Source organism: Pholis gunnellus (assembly GCF_910591455.1).
Source record: "Pholis gunnellus genome assembly, chromosome: 3".
Classification (NCBI taxonomy): domain Eukaryota; kingdom Metazoa; phylum Chordata; class Actinopteri; order Perciformes; family Pholidae; genus Pholis; species Pholis gunnellus.
In genome coordinates, this window is record NC_136529.1 from 27,303,010 (window position 1) to 27,326,758 (window position 23,749).

General features: G+C 40.8%; 1 protein-coding gene across 1 annotated transcript in view; it reads right to left on the reverse strand.

Annotated features, from left to right (window-relative positions):
* Positions 1-11,939: 11,939 nt before the first annotated feature.
* rims4 (regulating synaptic membrane exocytosis 4) overlaps positions 11,940-23,749 on the reverse strand; it is a gene marked incomplete at both ends in the record, with an annotated part of 44,401 nt that continues 32,591 nt past the window's right edge. Inside the window, 3 exons of the mRNA XM_079186081.1 lie at positions 11,940-12,158; positions 19,234-19,373; positions 22,674-22,775. Of these exons, the coding sequence (XP_079042207.1) occupies positions 11,940-12,158; positions 19,234-19,373; positions 22,674-22,775 (461 nt within the window). The remainder of the gene's footprint in view (positions 12,159-19,233; positions 19,374-22,673; positions 22,776-23,749) is intronic.

The following is a 23,749-nucleotide window of genomic DNA, read 5'->3' on the forward strand; positions in this document are numbered from 1 at the left end:
TTCAACCAAGTGGATACAACCTCAAAAATTGCAAGAATTATGCAAGAACCTCAACTTCATCAAATATGCTGAACTGCTTTGAGTGCTGCATTCAGAAACAATAAAAGATGGACAAAGAGTTGGAAAGTACCAGAGTCTTGAATCGGATTCAAGGAGCCGCTTTCACATTCTACAAAAAGTAGTAAAGGGACATTGTTGCCATTTAATTGTTGTCTGTTTCGTGTTCACATACACGCTGACCTAGAAGGGTGAACATGAAGTCTTATGGACCAACACATAACTCACAAATTGGGCAGATTTGGTGATTATCATGCATCGTAACGGTTACCAACTGATCTTGTTTAGTTATAACGATTGGTTGTACAGATCGCTGCCTTAACAGGTTGCATCAGCAGATTTAATAGACTTAGAATTTATGCTAAAATCAAATATATACAACCACAAAATCTAGAACTAGGTCGAGACATTTTAACGCAGAATTAGTTCGAAGTGCACCAAACAGGTTAGGTGCGTTAGCATCTGCTGAATAAAGATTAATAGGAACCCCATAAAGTAAGTAAGACGGGCTGTAAATATAGTTGTGGTTTTAAGTTTGTATTTCTATCCGGTGGGCTTGATATGTATATATATTTCTTGGATGCTTCCCCAGTGTCCTCGTTTGTAGGCTGACACTGCTGCAATGCATTATTGGCCGTTCACTCTAAGAAGTCCACAGGGTTGCAGACTCGCCGAAGATCCATGGGGAAGTCTCCAGAAGTTCATGCCAGAGCCCTTAAGCACTTGCAGATACTGCAGTGAGACAGTCTTAAGCCCTTGTGGACTCTGTTGCTGTCAGTCCAGACACCGTTAGCAAATCACAGAGCTTTTTCATTTCTCCTCTTCAACTTCCACCATCGCTACAGAGGGACACTCTGCTCCCAGGGTGTCCCTCGGAGGAGGTAAAAGGAGTTCTCGTAGAGTGGTGAGTGGTTTGTAGAGGACAGTTGGGACCGTTGGGACAGTTGGGACGGTCCAGATGTCGGCTATTGTTGAAGTGGCGCGATCACAACTGCAATATAAAGTAACTATGTTATAACTACAGTATTTTTCACTTAATAGCTTTTTAATGTCTTTTAGTTTCAAATTGAATTTCATTGACATTTACCTTTTTTTATCACTCACTCATACTTTACCCCTTTTTTAAAGACACATACCTCCTATTTTAATTATAAGGCCATTTTCCACCTGAGCAGTAGCTCTAACTCCAGAATCCACTTCACTATTTGACACGAGGTGTCACACACGACTCTGTTGAACAGCTTTAACAACCTGTTTTATGGAAAGAGACCTTTTAAAATCATGTTAATAATGATTCCCCCCCCCCCCCCCCCACCCCCCATTCATTTTCCACGGGACACTGGCGAATCACTTTGCAATCCCAGGTGACACGGTTGGTGAACTTTATGCTAACATTTCCATCTGAACAACCCCTCTCTGTTATTAGGGGATGGCAAGGTCAACATGGGGAGGATACATCCCCCCTCAGATAGAACTGTACAAATAACATACTGATTACAGACAAGCTTCAATCTCTGGTGTGGAGAAATGAAGCCAACGTGGAAGTACCAAAAACAAACTGCAGTTCCTCAAATGGCCACTTGAGGTAGGCTCCAAACGCGAGTCATTCTTCATAGACCTTAATGTTAAAATACCCAAATCTACAGAAGAAATAAACATGTTTACAGCCTGGTACTACAAATAATTTTGGTTTCTATTGTTTTATATACATATATAAATTGTATTTTTTATTTATTTTTAATTGAAACACAAATTGATGAAATATAACAATAGGAACCAGGAAAGGAGGAAAGGAGGACAGAAAGGAGAGGAGGAAAGGAGGACAGAAAGTGGATAAGAAGAGGTAACGGGGTAATTCAGTGATAGTTGCCCAAAGAAGCATTATTTACCCTTGGACTCAATCAAAGTCCAGCCCATAACACTCAATTTCCTCCTTTCTATCTGTGGACACAAGCTAAAGAATCTCACACACGAACCAGTAATGCAGCAGGAGGCGCTCCAGTGACAGCATGTCGAAGCACAACTCTCTGCTACTGTGTCTGTGTTTTACTGAGGTGGAACACGCCGTTGTTTAGAATTGTAATTCCCCCCCCCCCCCCCCCCCCCCCCCCCCCATGGGGAAAAATGATTTATGTCTCAATTTGCAAATGTGCACCATCTGAGGGTCTCCCGCTGGTTCATCCAATTTTTAGCGTGTGAATTTGTCTCTCCTTCTTCGTGTATGCAAGTCACACTATGTGTGTGATGTGGTTTCTTCTCAGTCCACCGGTCTGCGCATGTGCATGCAAGTCATGGCTCTGTGTGTGTGTGTGTGTGTGTGTGTGTGTGTGTGTGTGTGTGTGTGTCTGCCTAGTGTGACCTGCCGTGCTGTCACGCAAATGCTTTGTGTGTGTGTGTGCGAGAGAGAGAGAGAGAGAGAGAGACAGGGGGAGAGACCTTAATATAAGCTGATCAGTTTGGTCGCCAGGGAGTTTGGTCGTCTGCCAGAGAGAGAGAAAGAGAGGGAGGGAGAGAGAGAGAGGGAGAAATAGTGAGTGAAGTGGGGCGAAAGATTGAGATAGAGGAAGAGGTGGAAATGAACGGAGAGAACGGAGAGTATTGCATCTAGACGGACAGGATAAAGCTTCATACTTGGTCGTCCTTAGCTGCTGTCAAACTAAATTAATCTCTCCTCTCTTCTGCTTCTCTCTCCTGCTCCACATCTCACTCTCCTCCTCCATCTTTCTGATTATGGTGTTTTTCCTTCTCCTCCCTTGTGTGTGTGTGTGTGTGTGTGTGTGTGTTTTCCGTTTTTTTACCTCCTTCCCCTCTCATCTGTTCCTTCAAGGGGTTTGCAGGTTATTGAGGTTCTGTGTACTTGCTTTTAAATACATGTTTAAAAACACAAATAGCACTCCACAGTGGTGTGAAATTTGGAAAAAAATTACTTACTGCTGCTGCTTTTTCTGCCATGCATTACGTTGAATTGTTTCGGCTTTGAACCATCTGCATAGATAAAAAGTTATCTTACTCACAGGAAATATTTAGTGGAAGGCATTTAAATGCAGGACATTTTAATGCCATTCTGCATGTCATCATTACGCATTTTAGGCTTTTGGTGTGTCAAACCGCGTTGTTACTGTGGAACGACTGCAGTCAGGTTTAGGCAAGAAAAAGAAATGTGTTAAATCTGGAGGAAAAAACGTCATGGTTGGGCTTAAAATAAGTACTTAAAGTAAGTAAAACTTAAACAACGTAATACATATTTCACTGGCTGTAAATATCCAGTAAAAATACGGCTAGCCAAAGCTTTTTCTTATGTGGAGGCCATTATGAAAGGTTCTACCTGTATGTAACTCAAGTCCAAATAACTTCCATGATGATCTGAATATCAGGCATTGGTCACAGCAGTCAGTGGCAATATTAGTGTTTGATCTGGAGAGTCAATACGTTTGCTAATGTGGCCTAAAGACTATTTTGGTTATTTGTTGTTGTTATTACAGCGATGTGAATGCTTCCTAGATATCTCCTGTTCCGCTAGCTTCTGTAATTTACTGGGTTTTCTCACAGAAGGCGTCTTTCATCACCCTCTCCAAAAAACTCTTTTTTCTGTGTTCTAAGATAAATGAGTTTCTGCTGCTATACTGGACGGTAGAATTTGAACCCACCAGCATTTCATCCCAAGATAAAGCGACAGTTATTCTGCCACACAGGCGCTGTAGTCTCTCTAAATGTAACTGAGGATGCAGCTTCAAAACAGCTAAAGCGTTGTCACTATAACGTTGATATATAGGTATCTAGGAATGTTAATATGAAACATATTTTTGGTTCGGAAACATCAACATATCCTCGGTTTTAGAAACGTACAATGCCAACCTTAAATTACACAGAAAAACACACAAATACAAAAAACAATCACAGCATCAAATGATGGAGATAAACTATTTTATTGACAGCTGGAATAGAATAACAATACACCAAATTGTGCATTTACTCAACAATATAACAGTTTGCCAAAGAATCTGCAAATATACTTGTGTTTTAAAATGACAGTGCGGTGAATAAAACTAAAGTTCACACCACTTTGTCACTCTTCTGATAACATTCAGGTCCTCAAGGCAGTAATACACGAGCAACAAATGGAAAGCAACGCAGATGGGCATTTGCTGCTTAATGCCCTGCTAACATTAGCTTATGCTAATGTTCGCTGATCTACCGACTCGGATGAAGAGTGTTGAAAACCTTAAAAAAATATATACAATATACTTGTAAATGGAAGTTTGAAATCCTTTAACGGTGAGGTGATCGATTCAGTGAGATGTCAGTTCCTCCAATGAAGCTACTGAGGAGCTGACAGCAGACGACTGAAGGGATGAATGTGTCCAGAGGAGTGTGTAGCTGAGCAAATTAATATACAGTATGCTTCGATAACCTTCCCTGGATAGATTGATTTCACTGAGGAAAATTGATTTTCCATCAGCATTGCTTCCAAACGTTGCCCACCTTGCATGTTCCTGACAGCATGAGAAGGCCTGGTAAACTGACTCATCTCGAATCCCAACACCAAAACATCAACTTCATACAAATAATATTTTAGAGGCCTTCGGATGGTTTAGAGACGAGGATTTAAGGCTGTGAATGCTGTAGATAGATAAAATTACCTTGTATCGGCAACCGTTATTGTAGAAATAAAAGGAGGATTTCTTTTGAAGAGTTGGGGTTTGTTGACACCAATGTGTGAACAGCAATGTGTGACTTCATTTGAACTCATAGTTGAGAGGTAATTTAGCTGGAAATGCATGGTTTAGAGAAACACAACTCACACTGGGGGTCACCCAACCTAAAAATAAAGTGTGACGCTTTTCAGTGAGAGGATCTACCAGATGGCATGTGGAGGAACTCTTTTTATGAGCTTCGGGTTGAGGGAGGCCTCTAAGGGAAAAGTTTGGGAAGCAGACTGGAGGAGATGTATTGCTTTTGGGATCCACCAGCCAACGTTTGGTAACAGCCACAGAGGATCTACCTTCATCCTCACCAGTCCTCCGCCTCTTCCCCCCAGAGAGAACATGATATGATATGAGTCTAGACCTGTACATACGGAAAAGAAAAGGATACCAATAGTGCTCTCTGTCTTTTTTAATCAGTACAACCCGAGTACTTAAGAGGAAAAAGATATGGACAATTTAAGCTCGGGTAACAGTTTTTTTTTTAAAGAACTTCAGAGGGAATTCTACCCTGATTCACTTCTTAGGTTGATCTTCTGCAAAAACAAACTCCTCTACTTTGCCTGCACCCACTTTGTGCCAATAATCAGGGTTTCAATATTAGGTTTCATTTAGGTTCCATCTAGGTTAGCTCAGAGTGCACCAATGACCACACACGCATGCACACGGAAATGTGGTTTGTATTGCAGTAAGAACAGTAAGGTAATTTAATAAACTACAAGTACATTAATGGAGCTGCAACGGGATGCAAATCCCTGTGAAATTAAAACTTCCTGACACCGGCCACCGAGAGTCAAAACGTCTAAAAGTCGCCCAATGTTGAGAACGTTCAGCTGAGCTTGCACGGACAGCGTTGAAGGTTGAATTCAACGCCTCTTTTAATGCAATTGTGGTAAAAGCGGCAAACTAGAGACAACCAATTGCGCTTGATTTGATACCAGTGAGAACTAGAAACAATGTTGTTTTCTAATAAATTCAATCTAAATATAGAAAAAAGTTTTTGGTAGCTCATTGAATAACTTCAACAAGCCACCGGGCCTTGAATAGCAAAAGCAATGCATTGCTCTGGAAAAAAACTACTCAGTTGTGCACTGGTGTAATGGCAGTTGGTGAAAATAATTACCCGATCGAGTATGTCAACTACCGGCCCAACCCTAAACCTGTTTGCAGGCTTTAAGTTTATGGACTCTTTGTATTATCAGAATTAGAAAAGTCTCAAAAAGCTATATTAGTTATGTTCATGCCTATCACGTGTGAACGGAGCCAACAGGACATTTTGCTCGGCTTCACAAGCCCAAACTTGTGAAAACCCAAACGAGTCTTTTCTCAGTGATAGAGCCATTTTTATTGGGAAAATGGGGACGCCATCTTGGAACACAGTAGCCAACTCTCCTAACACCTACATTAAGCCTACCAGTTATTGTAGCCTGAAAGGAAATTAGTAGGACGCTTAAGCATTTGTTTGTATATCTACAATATAACTCCTCTGTTTTTGATTGCCTCAACATATCTTCTGTTACAGACAAATAAGGGCCAAAATCTGCAGTTCCTCAAATGGCCACTTGAGGCTGGCACCGAAAGCGAGTCCCCATAGACTCCAATCTTAAAACGCTAAAACTAACAGCGTTCCAGCCTGGGAACAAAATAGTGTTTTGGTCTCTATAGCTAATTTCCCCATTCATGCACATATACTGTGACGTCACGGAGACTACGTCCATATTTTGATCAGTCTCGGTTTGTTGCCTAAATCCTATAAGCAAGTGTTTTTGCTACGACTGTAGTGGAGCGTAATAGTTTGAAGAACTGGGCTACCAGGTGCGTTAAAAAAGTGACGCCAAGGGGTCGTGACCGAGCGTCAGTATGTGAGGAGTTAGGATGAGAACGTGTTGATATAGCCAGAATCAAACAAGACCGCTGAAATGTTAACGTCACTCAAGGTTATACGTTGATCAAGAAAAAGGTTATCCATCATTTAAATGCATTGTCAGAGATGGCTGAGGGATAATTCTCACATCTAAAAGTTATTAGCTAAACTCATGATCTGCTTAATATTCTGTACGTAACACAACTGTCACTACAGTTTTCTTCGGTGTTGTAAAATTGAGCAGCACTAATAGCAAAAGTCTGGTTTTGCATAATGTCAACCTAAAGTGGCAGAGGACCTCATCAGGACTCTAGTACAATTCTTGCAGATGATGCAGATGGCTAGATTGCAAATGTTCTTTTGTTTTTAGTTATTATCATTTATTTAGTTCATTCGAACACCAATAAAGAAACAACAGTGTAATCTTTGTAAGTTTAGAAAATAAGTCTTGTTTAAGAAACAGGTCAGACTGGTTGAGTCCCTTCTCTGCAAAAAAAGTTGTTGAATTAAGCCCACACCAGGGAGTGGGGAGAATACACAAATAGTCAGTTGAAATATCAGAAATTCATTAAGAACATACGCAAATATGATCATTTCCATACAGCGGATGACACGTAAATGACTTGAGGTGATGGGTTGAAATGGTGACACTGTAAAACGTTTTTTGCGTCGTTTTGATAACTTTATGTGACAATTCTTAGTCCTTAGCCCTGACAAAATGTATATCGGTGTGTTTAAGGCCTCTATTTACATTACAATTGATAGTAGTACATCATTAACATCCGTGTGGCAGACACAATCAGAACATGGGTGAATGCAGAAACTTACATTTTGGTGCTGAATATGTCGACGACAACATCTATTAGCTCATTCATTTGCCTTCAAAGTTACAAAACGCCACAAACAGACTCAGACGGGTGAACATGAAGCTTTTGATGAGCAAAATTACACAATCAATTTTTTAATAAACAAACATTAATTACTCTTAAGCCTGCTGGGAATGTGGGCATATATTTCGTCTCGCTCCCAAACAATTAGAGAAGAGCGTTTTTCTTGCAGCTTCCACCCTCGAGAGGAACGTTGCTGCAATGAACAATCAGCGCTTTGTTGACGTTGTTTAATTAATGCTTTGTAAAGTATCTGCTTACTGGTGTTCTACAGGTTGGATGTAGATAGATGGGGAAGTCACCACTGCAGCTTTACATTTCTATCTTTGTCTCCGTGATGTATCTTTAATGAAATCATTATCATGCAATAATAGTTTTATTTCAGCCACAGAGTCTGAACAGAATGTGCTCTGCTTATGCGCTGCTGATAGAAAATTGAAGTGTAAACTTTCCTCTTTTATTGGTCCTTAATTGGGAAATCAGCCCTCAATATATGTTTAAAGTTTGGCACAAAAGAACACTGACAAAAACACATTCCTTGGGTCACAGTAAGAGGAGTCAATTGATTTTAAATATAACAATATATATTATATACGTATATATTTGATGTATACAACTTTTCTAATATCAACTCATGTTCTAACTACCAGGCAGTCATTGATTAAAATCCATGATATTCAAGGTCAGGTTGTGAAAAATGATCCCGCATTTTTCAAAATCAGAAATTATAATGTTACTATTACAATTCAGCTCCTTCTGAGTTTGAAAGAGATTATTTAGAGACTACGTGAAACTCCTGGAATAAGTTATGGGGTAAAAACCCTGAATGTGCTGGGTTTGAATTACACGTCGAGTGATTTGTGGCTCCTGCATTCAGATTCTTTGAGCTATTTTCAAGGTGTTTTAAAGGGGACATATCACGAAAGACTCACAAACGTGATGTAAGACAATCCAGTCAACGTTTTGTGTTATTGAACAATCCATTAAGATTTAGCTCCCCATCTTATGGCCAATCAGAGCAGACTGGGCTATTTAAGGGAGGGGGCTCTTAAAGAGACAGGCGCTAAAACAAAGCATTTCAGACAGAGGATGAGAAAGGTAAATTCAGACAGACAGTAGGAGAAAAATAACTTGTTTTGTGAACATTAAAATATGTAAACATGTTCTAGTAGAAACCCAAAATAAAAGTTTGAACCTAAAAACCAGCATGACATGTCCCCTTTAAATCATAAAAATCCTGTGTATTCTCTTCGACAAGCACAACTTTATGACAGTAAACATGTATCAGAATCACATATGTTTTACATACAAAACACATGCCAAAAGACAACTTAAATCGTCAAACGTAATAGTCGATGAATCTGACTGCAGTGAAAATCACTGGCTAAGCGCGTCGTCGTCCACAGGTTACGCTGTGCAACTGAAAAAACTGCAATGCCTGGATGTTTCTTTTATTGCTTTACAAAATGTAGCTGATTTGTTTGGAAATAAATAGAGTATTAATATCCCTGCAACACTGCTACTGGCAAAAACAGAGGCCCCTTTTGCTAAAGTCTTTTTTTAAAGAGTAAAATCACTCCAATTTGTATGGTTTAATTAAACTATTAGTTGATTAGTAAAGAAGAAATTTTGTTCTGAAATCTTGCTTCAAAGTTAAGAAAAACAAAACTGTTGTATTTGTTATTGTCTGTGAAAAGAAACAGTAAACGTTGAATCTGAATCGCGTTGCTACATATGTATGTATTCCTCAATTAATGTCGGGTCTCAACCCAACGTACCGTATTTCATTTCTCCGCTTGCTCTGTAGCGTAGAGCTCATGCTTAGTCTTATCAAGTAGGATGCTAAGTTTTAATCAGTCATGCGGATGCTACCAGCTAATGCTACAATCTTAAGGTAACTAGCGAGGATGTCCCCTCCCTCCCTCACAGATTTAACATTAATCAACTAAGTTATTATAGATTAACTTTGGCTCACTCCAAAAGACACTAACAACCATAATATTTACACATAAAAAAAGAAATTAAGAATCATAAAGTGCCCAAATGAAATACATATACTGTTGTTATTCAATAAACTATAAATTTCTCTAGTGTGCACATTGTGTTCCCTTTAAATTCATCCTATTTTTGTGTCCGTTCTTTTTTTTTTTTAATCTGTAAAACCTGACGTCGGTCCAGACAGATCTTTTGTTTGGATGATGCAAAGTACATTTCATGCTTCCTTCCTCTCTCTCTTTTCCTTTTCCTCCCTCTCTTCCTCTCCCCACACTGAGTCGTAGCGCGGCTAATCACCAGGTGCCTCGGCGGTCTGTGGATTAGGGCTGTAATTTAGAATGGAAGGGGCGCTGCTCTGCACAGCTCTGAATGCTGCCGTCAGATGTTGTGAGCGGCTGTTTCTGTTCCTCCCTCACAATAGCTCTATGCCGCAAGGTACAGTAAGTGAGGATGAGGAAGAAGACACTTGCTGGTAGAAATTGGCACAGTACAAACTGTTATTAGACAATCTTTTTTTTTAAAAGAGAGGAGGAATCTTAAAAATCTACTTGTAGACTATTAGCTAAAGAGCATACCGAACTTCAATTAAACCGGGACGAACAGCAGGTTTTCAGCCCTAAACTGTCAGCCGGGCTACTATCCTCAATGCTTTTGGAAACGTCTGTCTCGGTGCTACAACACAGGTACAACATCTGCCCCCTCCTGCACCAACAGGTGGGTGTGAACAAATTTAGAACAATATCGAACGGAATTGAACCGAATGAGGACAAAACACCCTCAACATTTCAGACCCCATTCACACCTGGCTGCTTGATGCCAGTTGTATCCTGATAAGGTTTAACATCACTGCATTTGATAGTAGCATGCATCCAAGGTTAGCCGCTTGGAATTCTAATTGGGATCTACTACGATATATATCGCATGCATAAAATCCAATTAAGTTTGGCTGAAAAACCCGATATCTGTGTCTTCAACGTCATGCACCAAGGCGGGTTTAGATTGACACACAAAAAAATACTTTTATCACATCTGGCTAAAAAGTAATTAGCTCCTGAAGTCAGATAATCAGATTTCAAACTGTATTTGATGGTTCTTCTGTGACTTTACAGCTGCTCGCATGAGCCGGAAATCTCTATTTAGACGCAATTTGCTACGTAGTCAAAAGACAGCCAGGTAAAATGGGGTCTTATGTGGATCACTTTTTTCCAAAAACCCACAAGACTACATGTTTTCTGTCCAACCACACACGACTTTCATTTAATAAAGTGCCTTCCACGAGAGATGACAAAAATAAATCAGTGAAATCCGCTAACGTCGCGATTGATTGTAATGAAATCATACAGGCTCTTGGGGTTGTTGGGAACTCAGAACCTGCTAGTTCTTCTTCTAAACCATTAAATCCACTCAGGGACCAATCAACACCTGGCGCTGCAGCTAAATGTAATTAACCACGGTCTGCAGAAACCCAGCAGTACTCCGGATCCCCAAGATCAAGTAGAGATCTAGATCCTTCCAGAGGATGTAAGGGTCTTTCATTCATGCCTCCACTCGCATACACATAGTACCAAATGGACTGAACATTGAAGGGCCAAAAGTGTGACACAAAAGAACAAAAAACAGCTCCAGTCAGTGTTTCGAAACCAAGATGTCTTGGTTGGTTACAACAAATAAGCTATATATAGCTATAAAGCTATATATATATATATATATAATTACTTTTTAAAAGTCTTCTGTAGTCCTGCTGATCCATTCATGCTCCTGCAAAATGGAAGGCCGATGTCTCAAACCGTCTGAGGGCAGTCTCACTTTCGGGCTCCGGACCAGAAAGACACATAACACTCAGGAGCCGTCCAAGCTCCCTCATTGACGACGCAGAAAGACAACGAGCAGTCCTGGGAATGAGAATCAGATTGTAGGCTCGTGAAGGCGCGTATAGCTGAAGCGAAGCCGAGCGCCGCAGTGTGTTGCGGTCCCAATAGGACGAGATCGATGTCGGCAACCGAGCCCCTCCTTTGAAGTATCCTCATTAAATAGGTTTTTGTTTCCTCATCAAAGAGATCTGAGGAGAGCAACATTTTCCTGTGAGTCTGAGGGGCGGTCAGTTTGCAACAACAAAAGAAAATGTGCTTCCTGAGTCTCGAGGAAAACAGTCTGATACAATATCAAAAGAATAACGGTATATTTCCAGTGAGTGCCAGAATGACCTACTAGGTAATAAAGTAATTTCCCAATCAGGGGAGTGATTCATTCCCAAGTGTGGTCGGACCGACTCAAAGTGCCCTTGAGTAAGATACTTAACACCTACGTACCACCCGGCTGACCCAGGAGCAGGGCTACAGGCTATATAAAAAAAATGTGTCTTCGGGTTTGGTTGAGACAGCAGCGGAATCTTTGTCGCAACAACAAAAAACTTGACATTTTTTTTCTTGAGTCTTAGGATCGCTCACAGCAGGGCCCAATGGTGCTCTCCAGGGACATCTGGGAGGAGTGGCGGATGAGTGGCGCCATCGTCGGGTCCACCATGGAGGAGGTAGGGAAGAGCTTGTACCAGCCAATCACCATCGTGCTGAGGTCCAGCTCCTCCAATAGGATTCGAGCTACGCCCATGAAACATTTGCGGTCCATCCGTCCGTAGTTGCCCCAAACGATCACCTATGGAAGAGACATAGATATGAATTAGCAATCAAAATTATGTATTCATACCATTTTACCAAGACCTTACATTTTTTGCATTAGCATTTGTGTATAGACTGGATAAAATATGTACGTAATCTTCGTGACGTGTGAAGCTCAACGTGGGTGGTTTCGGACGTCGCCATCTTGCAGTGCTGACGCAGCCTAACTCTAAAAATAAACAGCAGAAGAACAAACCTGAGACCACACCCACCTTGAACTTTAGGCCTTGAGACCACACCCACCTTGAACTTTAGGCCTTGAGACCACACCCACCTTGAACTTTAGGCCTTGATGTATCAGAAATGGGTGGAATATATTAATGAAATGTACGTTCTGTACAGTTTCTTATGAAAAAGAATATTTGTTATAGAGAACGAAACGTTTTCTGTACCAGACCGTCAACGTGTTTATTTAACAGGGGGTGTACAGGGATTGACTCGCTTTTGGAGCCATTTTGAGGAGCTGCAGTTTTTTGGCACTCCAGTGTTGGCTTCATTTTTCGCTTGGTTTCATGTCGAAGTAGAGTTATTTTAAATAATAAAGAAAGCGTAATCGGTGCACTTTCTTTCATGCTTAGTTAAAAAACGAGAACAGATGTCAAAATCATCTGCTTGTACACAAAGTGTGCTACAAAAATAATCATTGATATGAGTGACGGATTTAATATTCTACTTGCAACACCTAACAAACATGCTGTGGTTTATCAAGAAACCCAAATGATACCTGGACGTTAACACTATTCCGAGCTATACTGTATGTATACGCTACGAGGGCCAATTCACAAAGAATGGATTGCAGCCGCTGACATCACCATGAATCCGCCCCGTCTCAAGGTCTGATTCACAAAACAATATTGCGCTAATAATATAACCGCGCAAACACGCCCATGTATTTTTGCAGTTGAGTGCAATTTGCCCGCTTTTTGTGTCGGATGCCAGTTATCCACGGCAGAGAGAAAGACTCAAAACTTAATTCAAGGAATTCAAAGTAAACGTGACAGAGAATACGCTTCCTTACCAACCAATGTTGTACTTTACAGTCTATAATACTCAGAACATTTTGTGATAGATATCATATTATCTTAAATAGAAGGTAATCATCAGCAATGTTTTGTCTCCAGGTAAAAATGTACTTCATGTTCCCCTCAGTGTTTCAGAAGAGAAATCAATTCTTTTCAAGGTATTAAGGGCCTAAACATGGCTTCAGAGGCCCTTGATTCGTGCACATAAAGCATCCTGGGGGTGAAGGAGGTCTAGAAAGATTAATTGACGAAGCGATGAGGTTAAGAGGGCGGGGGTTAATTAGCATTAATCCAGATGGTTTGGAAATCTGTTCCGAGGCAAAACTGTCTCTTGACGGTTTCTCTCTGTTATAGCAGCAGGCTGAGGTTTCAATTAGAGTAAATGAAGAGGGACAGTGTGTGTGAGGGAGTGAGACGGAGATGATGGTGGTGTGTGCTTAGAGACCTGTGTGTGTGTGTGTGTTTGGACGTTAGGTGTCCTCTGTCTCCTGACGACCCGATAACATCAGGGCTCATCTCAGACGGCCACACGTCTTGTCAAGCAGCGGGACAAAATAATCAATATCCGTCGGTGCGTCCAATCGTGCGGCCGCCTTGTGTGTCTGAGCGAGCCCGCATACCAATTGGTTTGGATGTGTGTGAGCGTGATTTCCACAGAGACTCAAGAGGCCAAATCTGCTTCAATCTATTCCCTCCATCTTTAAAGAAGGATAATCTATATCTCTTTCTGTCTGCCCGCGATCAGCTCTCCAAACAAGGCCCTGACCTCAACCATTTCAACTCAGGAGAGAGAGACACATCGGGAGAAGAAGAAAATCGATGGCAGAACTACAGAAACTGAGTGTTTAATGTGGACGATGATAAAACACAGTGTCCTAGATCCTCTCCTGGTCCACTTTCTAGAAAGTGGAACTAACACACAAACACACACTGCAGCTGCTGATGGAAAGACAAAAAGGGATTTAACAAACAAAAAAAAACCAGCATGTTGCATTGAAGTGAGGATAAGTGGATACAGACGATGGATGTACTTGAATTGAAAGGAAGAATAAAAGCTCTGAAACACCAGAAAGTGGGACAGCTCAACTCATTTGGAGATACTGATAAAATACACAATATGGTCAAAAGTACTTTAGTCAACTCTTGGTCTGGGGCATAGACTGTATATAATAAGTCATCGTGATGTGGACTGATGTTACGAAGCCTCGAGCTCTACGATTTCTCCGTCGCCATGTTGTTTTTCTTGCAACCGATGAACAGAAGTGACCATATTTGAAATGCGGTGGAGTGACGTAGAGACGCGGTATACGCCTCTGGTAGCTACAGCGACCTGTCAATCACAGTATGCCCCGCCCTAAAGCATCCCCTGCTTTATGGTCTGTTTGACTCTAAATGGACCATAATGTAAACTCATGTTCACAATGTTTACTGAGGTAATAAATCAAGAGAGAAGTAGAGTCATTTTCTCATAGACTTCTATACAACCAGAGGAGTCGCCCCCTGCTGGTCGGGAGAGATAGCTTTAAGACACTTCTGCATCGGCTTCACTCGGCAGAACTGGAGGTTGATGCCTGGTCTGGGGCTGTTTTTCGTAGTTTAATACCTTAGTTCAAATGAAGGGCATAGGATTACATTAGGAGTAGAACAGACTCACTGAGGGGAGGGTTTACAACAACGACCAAAACAAGTAACGTTACGGAGCGTAAATGAGTAAAATTTAACATTTCAATGCTTCATCCACACACTCCAGTCACAGCGTAGGAAAGCACATCGCTATCGCCAAATGACTGATGACTTTGTTTGGTTGTAGAGTAGCTGATGCTGGAAGCTTTGAGATGTAATGACTTCTTCTGTGTGGGGCAACACAGACACAGATGTCAAGATAGTTTGCAGTTGGTCAAAAACTGAGATACAAGAGTCAAAGTTCAACAAGTTGAACATACGAAACCCAGCACAGATTTACCTCATTTTGGGGAGTGAATCTATTGATTACATTTCAATAGATTGCTTTCCACCAGAAATGTTGCTGTTCTAATTGCTGGTGTGACTGAGCCGTAAAGTATTGAATCAGATAGAGATCACTTCAAATGCTCTGCATGTCTCTATCTGAGCCACTCAGTTTTGACACCACAAACTCCCCCTGGTTAGAAAAGACAGAATAATAAATAACGATGGGAAACAGAGAGATAAGAGAAATAAACCCTGGATTTAATGCTTCACCCGGCTCTGATAAAAAAACTCATATTTATGTGGACAGAGAATAAAAAAGCAGCATTAGCTGAAAAATATATCAACTGCTGTCACACGCTGAGGGAAATATTGTAAATATTATGAGCTGTTATTTTTTACATTATTATTTTTCCTATTCTTAGTTGACATTTATTGTTTAAACTCTGATCTACTGCCATTTACTGCATTTTGCAACACTGGTTATTACCTATATAAATATAACCTTTGAGCGAAAGATAACAGTGAATGTTTAAATGACAACCTGATAGAGATCTTTTGCATCTAAATACACTTTAGATGCAAAAGATAAACTGGCATTTAGCTTGCACTGAAGAAAACCCACAAACCAAACCCACAATAGCATATAGAAAGTAAAACTAAACTAAAGCTGCACGCAGCGATGAACGGGCCCTTGCTCAAGAAACTTGCAGCGGATTGGACAAAGTATGTTAAAGTTACAACAACTTCCTGTTTTATGCCAAAATGGCGCTTTTTTTTGACGCCACAGAAAAAGATTTAGCATGAAAATGCGAACTTTTGATACATTTTGATCACAAAGGTCATTAGATTGTTTTGACCAAATACAACTATGACGAAATCTGTAGGAGGAGTTGGTTAAAGTACAGCGCCTGTAAAAGGCTAAAAATGGGCAAAATTTGCACAATAAATTCAAAATGGCCGACTTCTTGTTTTTTGGGGTATACTCTCAGGAGGCTTTTTGGTGTGCCTCCACATGTTACACCTGCCTACTAAATGGCTTGCATGTCGGTGAAACATCAATGAGGGGCTTCATTTTGCCAACTTTTCCTGAAAAGGCGATTCATCAAAGAATTAAGAATTTCTCCAGTTTCTCCAGTCGGGTCCTCGTGTGACTGCTGGTCGGTGCCGATGAAAGTTTGCACGCTAGTCGTCAGAGAAGACGAGATGAGGGAGAAGGAAAAATGAGATGATCGGGGGGACGGTGGCAGAGAGTGCAGAGCGGAGGAGAAGAGAAAGACGGACAGCCAATAATTAGAAAGGAGGCGTTTGGTGACTAATTGCGCGTTGACAGCAGCAGAGCAGCCTTTGGCTGTGGCTGAACACAAAGAGGTTCAAACCTGCAACCTTCAAAGCCCACTGACCTCACCTCTGTTTACACACACACACACACTCACACACCTGTCCCAATGGCATGTGAGTGGCCCATTATAGACAGAATACCAAGAAAAAAACAATTTCAAACACTTGAATGCAAATTACTACCTTCTGCCTCCACCTTCTACGAGCTGTTTACGTCCATTATGTTGCTCTTTTTGTCTGCGCTTACTTTGCTGACGTTTACATTTCACATATTCAATAACTCACACGTCAAATGCTTATAATTAAAGTACATTTATCACACTAAAATATACACTGCAAAATACATAAAGATATACAAGTAAGAACACAGCTGATGTGCATCGGAAGTGAAGTCCCAGAACATGTAAATGCTACTTAACAAATATTCCACTTAATACGTGATCGTCCATTGCAGCAGTGTTTGCAAGTGTGATTAAGTGTTTGAGTTCTTTGGGCTGTGGCTGTTATCTATAGTCCTTTTTTGCCAGCTGATGCAGTATAAAGTGTGAATATAGGACTCTCACCCAGGAGATCGCTGTTGAGAAGAAACTAGAAGTTAAAGTTGACATATATTACGTCAGTCGCTAGTCACATGAGTCGCTCAGTAGTCATGTTAATCATTATTCAGTCAAGTTAAACGCCACTATGCATGTAATGAGTGCATACATTTACACTCCGTCCCAGACACGTCCAAAACCGACGCTACAGCGATACGTAGGGCGTCACAGTTTGAAGCTGAGGGCCGCGAGCAAATATCAGTTTTCAAAGAGTTTGTAGTGAGAATCTGTGCGTGTTGTTGTCATGCACCTACAATACTGTAAAACCTGCACCATCAATCCTTCACATTTAAAGACAATACTCTTTTAAAAAAAACATATATAACATCATGTGCTTTGAGTCAGTCATGGAGTGAGTTGATGAGGGATTCTGAATGAATCTCCAGAGTGGAGGCATTTGGCAATTTGCTTTGGTAAATCAGGAAGTGACAAATTGAAAAAACGCTGCTGATTTCAGCGGTTTTCATTATCCAGTGTGAATGAGTTTGATGAAAGTCGGAGGACAACGACACAGACAGCGGATAATTAAGAGGGAGGCGTTTAGCGGCTAATTACACGACGACAGGAGCAGCAGAGCTGAAGGCCTCTCCACTGAAAACACACCACTGTCTCCAGCTGATTACTGAGGAAACCAGCCATACATACAGGGTATAACATGTGTGCATGTTGGTGCTACGATATCGTATTTACCCATTATATTAAGAAACAATACACCTATTACAACGTATAAGAAAGGACAGTGAATAAATACATTCATTCATTATGTAAAAATAATAAAGGACAAGAGACGGAGGAAACTAAATATGGAGCGAAAGAAAGTAACAAATGATGGGAGGAGACGAAAAAGGCTTGGAGAGAATAAAGGAAGAGAAAGAAAGGAGATAGCAAGTAGAAAAGCAGGGAAGAGAAGAAAGTAGAAATAAAGAAGGCAAGGTGATACAAAAGGAGAGAAAGAAAGTAAGTGAACAAGGAGGGAAGGACAGTGAGAAACAATGACTTAAATACAGTTGAAAGGACAGTAAGGAGAACAGCAGCCAAGGCGCCTGGTAAATATGTTATCAAAAGTGGTATAAACGAGGTACTTTATTTGAACACAAACCATGATCTTAACCAAGAAGTGTGTTGTCTCCACCTGAGCAATCATTTAACAACGTTAACCCTGTGGCGTTGTGCGACACGTGACAAGAGGCCGATATGGAACGTATTTATGAAACTCTGTTTAGTTCAGAAACGTCAACAGTCAACGTGTCCCGGCGTTTACCAAAATGTACAATGCACAACTTCTTTCTGACAGCTCGTTCAAGAGAAAGACTGCAGCAGGAAGTGAGATAATAATCAGTCTCTCTCAGTTCACAGCTGAAGCTCCAACAACTGAAAGAACAAAATTAGCTCAAACAGCCTTCTGGTCCCTCAGTACAGATTGTCACTGTAAATGTCAAGCTCTTCTTCTGCTGCGTCTCCTCTACACCTCCTGAGCTCCTTCTACAGAGTCACAAAAAGACAGCCAGGAGCAATTTCTAACAAACAAGTGTTTACCAATCGGATAAACACTTCCTTTTGATATTTTATGGCAAATACTTGGTGAGATTGGTGTGTGATTGGGGTTATGAATTCACTTTTATCATCTATGAATGGCAACGTTGGCATGTCGGCTCGTCCACCACTTTGATTCAGATTGAAATATCTTAACTATTAGATGGATTGCCATGAAATTACTCAGAAGATTAATCCTAATGACTTTGGTGATCTCCTAACCTTTCCTCTACTGTTGGATGGATTGTCATGAAATTTGGTGCACGCATTCACGGCCCCCTCAGGATGAATTGCAACAATGCTGTGGATCACCGGTTATTTCATCTAGTGGCACCACAAGAACAAAAGATCAGTTTGTCCAGTAGTAATACCTGCAGAGCTAATTCCATTCCCGTCAGCTGTATTTTGTGCTAATTAGCATGCTAACGCTGTAAAACTAAGAAGGTGAACATGGTCATAACCTGCTAAACATTAGCCTGTTAGCTTTGTCATTAATCACATGTTAGCAGGCTGGTGTTAGCATTTAGCTTAAAGCACCACTGACTCCAGTTTCATTGTATTTTGCCGGTTTGTCTTGGTTGTGAATCAGTGGGGCCATGATGGTGTGTCTCACCTGCACCACTTTCCCCTGCGGGCTTTCGGAGAAGACCAGGACCTGGTTGTAGAGAGGATCCAGAGACTTCCTCACTGACTTGGTCTTCTTCTTGGCCACGCAGCTCCCGTTCTCCAGGAGGTAAACTTTGATGTAGGCTGCTGAAACCACAGCAGACAAAAAGGTTAAAGCTGAACTCAAGCGTTAAGCTCTTCAGAATTCTTCTAAATTACTTGATTCAACATAGCATTGATGGACAAGTTTGTCCTCCAACGCTTACACAAAAACAATGTTGAATGTTGGTAAGCTACGTTACGGTATGTTTGCTTGTTTGTCTGCATGGTGCTGAGTCAGAAGTGACACGAGAGGGTGGAACCAGAAGCTGAATAACACAATGTTTTAGGCGACCAAAATGTCAAAAGTAACTTTCATGAACGTAGGACACACTGTGAAAGGGTAGAAATTGTAGGATGAAAATACATTTAATTAAATTTTCACTGAACCACATGACTGTGAAACAACTTGTTAAAGAAGAACTACAGCTTGGCTTTCTAATAATGTCATTTCTATTTATTAATGTCACTATAGGAAACACCAGCCAAAACAATATTTTTGTACATTTCACAAACATTTCCACTTTTTTAGTTTTTCCATTCAGCAAAAGTTGTGGATAGTTTTTCAAATCACCTGTCGAAGCGCGCTGAGCATCGATACAAGAAGGTGAATCGTCACGACCACGACTCGTCCTGCACAATCCAATATTTAAACTGCTGCTGACATTTTTTTTTATTCACTTGACCCATATGAAAAATCTATACCTGATAACAAGATCAAAGAGTCGAAGCGAGGTTGTCCTTGGTATTTATACTATATACGGATTTCCTTCCACCTCTGCAGCTCTCTCCTTCACAACATGTTTTCCTTTCATTCACACTAAATTGCTCTCCACTCGTTTCTCTCTCCTCCGACTCTTGTTTGTGCTTTCCTCTGTTGATTATCCTCTTTTATCTCTCTCTCACGGCTTTTTTTCCCCTCTCAGATTTGTCTTTTGTTTTTTTTCCTATTTGCTGACACTGTATTGTTCTCATGCAATTAGGATCAATGGCTGGTTTAAATTATGCAACCGCAGTGTGTGTGTGGGGGGGGGGGGGCTACAATCAGTTAATGGTTTGTTGTTACACAATCCGACTCGCTGCAAAAATGACGGCAGAGTCATGTCGACATCGTGCCAGGACTGTTTCTAAAAGAGGGAGAGAAAGGTTAACTGGTCTGATTAATTAAGCAGCTGATTTGTTGGCGTGATCAGTTTAGTGCTCGGGTGATTGATTGCTGGGCAGCCGGCTCATATTAGCAGCTCTCCAAGTGCATTTTGATTATGATGTATTTCAGGTGAAACGATGCATGAAAGCTGAGAGTGAGCTGTAGTCTACAAGTGCAGAAAATGAGCCACTGAACCCCCCGTCGCTCATCTTCATCATCGCTCATCATATTCCTGACATTGTGTGGACGGGTTTGAAGCAGCATTTAGAGAAATTAATAAATTCAATTAATAAATGACAGAAATTTCGTTCCTCGTCGAACATTTGCGAAGCTGATATTTTCTCGTGTGAAACCTGGATTTCCTGCTGAAGCAGAGCCCCTCCTGCCTTTGGTGGTGCTGTGTTTCTGGGTGAACCTGTCAATCAGTGGAATGTGAATCACATGCGTGTCCTTGTCCATGTGCAGTAGAACAAGGAACACAGGGACCCACTCATGAAGTCACGGTTTATTATTTATCACCTCTATGACATGAATAAATATGGTTATGGCAGAGCATTCATTTCAATATAACAGACGTAACTAAAGAGCCGGGAAATCAATTATTATAGTTATTATGAAATAAAAATCGACTTATTTAGTCATACTTTGACTCATTTAATACATTTATCTATTTATTCCCTCGTTTATTTACTTCAGGATTTATTTCATAAAATTATTATTTATTTATTAATTTAACATGGAATAAAATGGCGTTCCATAGTCCCACATAGTTCCACAGGGCACCTTTGAATGAATATAGAAAATGAGAAAATAAGCGTTTAAGAGTTTTTCGGGTGGCTTTTTAAACATCGCTCAGGCCGGTATATTTGGAAACATGGCTTCTTGTTTCAGTCAGAAACCAAAGTCAGAGCAGCTTGAAACTGTGTTTCTCTGCAGCGTTAGCAGAGGGAAATGTAGATCTTACTTATTTAGCAGATCACCTCCCTCTACTCATGTGTATTGACTCCCCGAACAGTGAAAACAACATTTTCTCCTTTCCACTCATGCATCTTTCATATTGTCAGGGACGATTACTGTGTTTTCGGGGGATGTATCGCGTTAGGTTTCAAATGTCCGCTGCAGGCTCTTCTGTTTGTGAGTAGTTGATGCTATTGACTGTCTAGTGGAGCGTTCATGTTGTGTGGGACCCTGATGTTCTAAGACATGGCAATCGTTTGATGAACAGGAGTCTTTTTAATGCTTTGGCTCTGAACATCTGCAGTCATATTTAAACAATCTGTAGCGCATGGTCTACAGTGCGTGGTTAGGTGCCTTTGGGACGTGTTAATCTGGGTGCATAGTGGTTTTATTTCGTCTTTCAATTAATAATAGCTGTGTTTTGGGTCTAACAGTATTTTACTTAATCAGGGTGTCATCTCCCATTTCCTTGCTATATAAATGGCAGATTTGGCACATTGGAGAAGGCTAAACGTCAACAAATGTGGATTGAAGCAGAATATCTTGTCACATAAAAACATTTTGTGAATTTTGAAAACGATTACATCTTTCTTGTTCCAATAAATGTTGAATATTGGGACTTTACAATGTTCTTGATTTGTTGGAAATGTTTGGATCTCACAAGTCAGGAGCAATCCTCCGTAGTCACCGATGATACAAAAAGTATACTACTATTAATATTAGTGTAGCTTAATCTTTATCTGCAACTGTGCATTAATTAAATGTTTAAACAGAATAAATAGACATGAGGGGAAAAGAAGCTTCGCAGTATTCAAATGTTGATTTAGAATTAAAATGTTGATTTACTAACTTTATGAATTAAGCTTCGGAGGTTTGAAGGCTTTGAAGGTACAGCCCTGAAATGGTGTTACATTGATGAGTTATATATTCTGTTCACTCCATGGACGCGGGTTCCTGAATTAATGTTGCTGTGGCATATTGTGAGGGGGAGGAAGGGGACGTCTGTTCCTGCCGTCTCCCAATCCTCTGTGCCATCTACAGCTCCTTTTGACCGCATATGAGCTAATGTACGCGTACGAACGAGTGTACGGACGCCGTGAACCCGCCTCTGTAGGCACATCTTACTATCTGAACAATGTGCCCTTTGTGCCAGGTGTAATATAAAGCCCTTGAAGTTTGTGAGGAAAAGTGACATACAACAGCTTGATCAGTCGACAGAGCAGCAGCGGACTAGAGTGGTGTACCTGGAGGTCCCTTTGAACCTGGTTTCATGGTGAGTCCTCTGGCCTGGACGACCTCCACCTCCAGACCGCCGTTCCTCTCCATCAGACCGATCTCTATGTCACCTGGATGGATGGAAACACAGGTGCACTTTAACAATGAGGATGGAGGGGGAGCATGTGCCTATCTTTTCGAAATCATTCAACGTTCTTAAAAAGCTTTTCTATCGTGACTACGTTTTGTGACGTGTTTGGAGTGAAAATAATACTAATTTCTAACTAACTGGATATTGTGTGGCATTTGTGTGGGCGGGTCATCAATTCAAGTAACTTGGATAAAGCTGCACTGGAATTTTCTGAAGGTTTTTCTGAAGTTTTTTTCTGTCTTTCGTTTGCACGGATATGCTTACAAAACCCACTCGTACAAACAAATTTACAAACTTAAGGCAAAATGATTTATTCTGTTCTGCATCATCATGTTTAGCAAATGTTTAGATGTCAGGATCTTTTATCAGCCGATTCCCAACGGCAGGACTGAAAGCATCTTCTTTTTACTCTTTAGTGACATATTTGTGAATGAAACAGATCAATTTGTCAATCTTATTACGCTCATGACTAAATGTCATGACCTCCTCATGAACAGGTGATATTCATCAAGCCGGAACAAGCAATCCTTACGACTTTTGAACGCTCAAACACAGACAAAAAGGTATGAGAGGTTTGGGATAAGAAGATCTTATTGCATGAGGCTCATTAAATACAATAAACGTCCATTGGTACACGAGCCAATCACCAAATCTGAACTAAACCCTTTGCCGTGCATATCATTTCAGTATGTGGACGCATCAATGCATCGAACACAAGTGACGTCTTGTGAAAATAGTTTTCAGCAGACAGTAGAGACTTCTGAGATGGACAGGCAGAGGCCAAATGCAATAACTGCTGACAACGAGACAAGTCATAGACGTCAATTGTCTGGAGAGCTCAGAGCTCAAAGTTATGTTTTATCTTTTTGAACTGTTTTTTTTTTATTTTTCATCTCCATGCGGTGAGATGAGCCTCTTGAATTTGCACCCAAAGTGCTGTCAGAACTTTCCTTC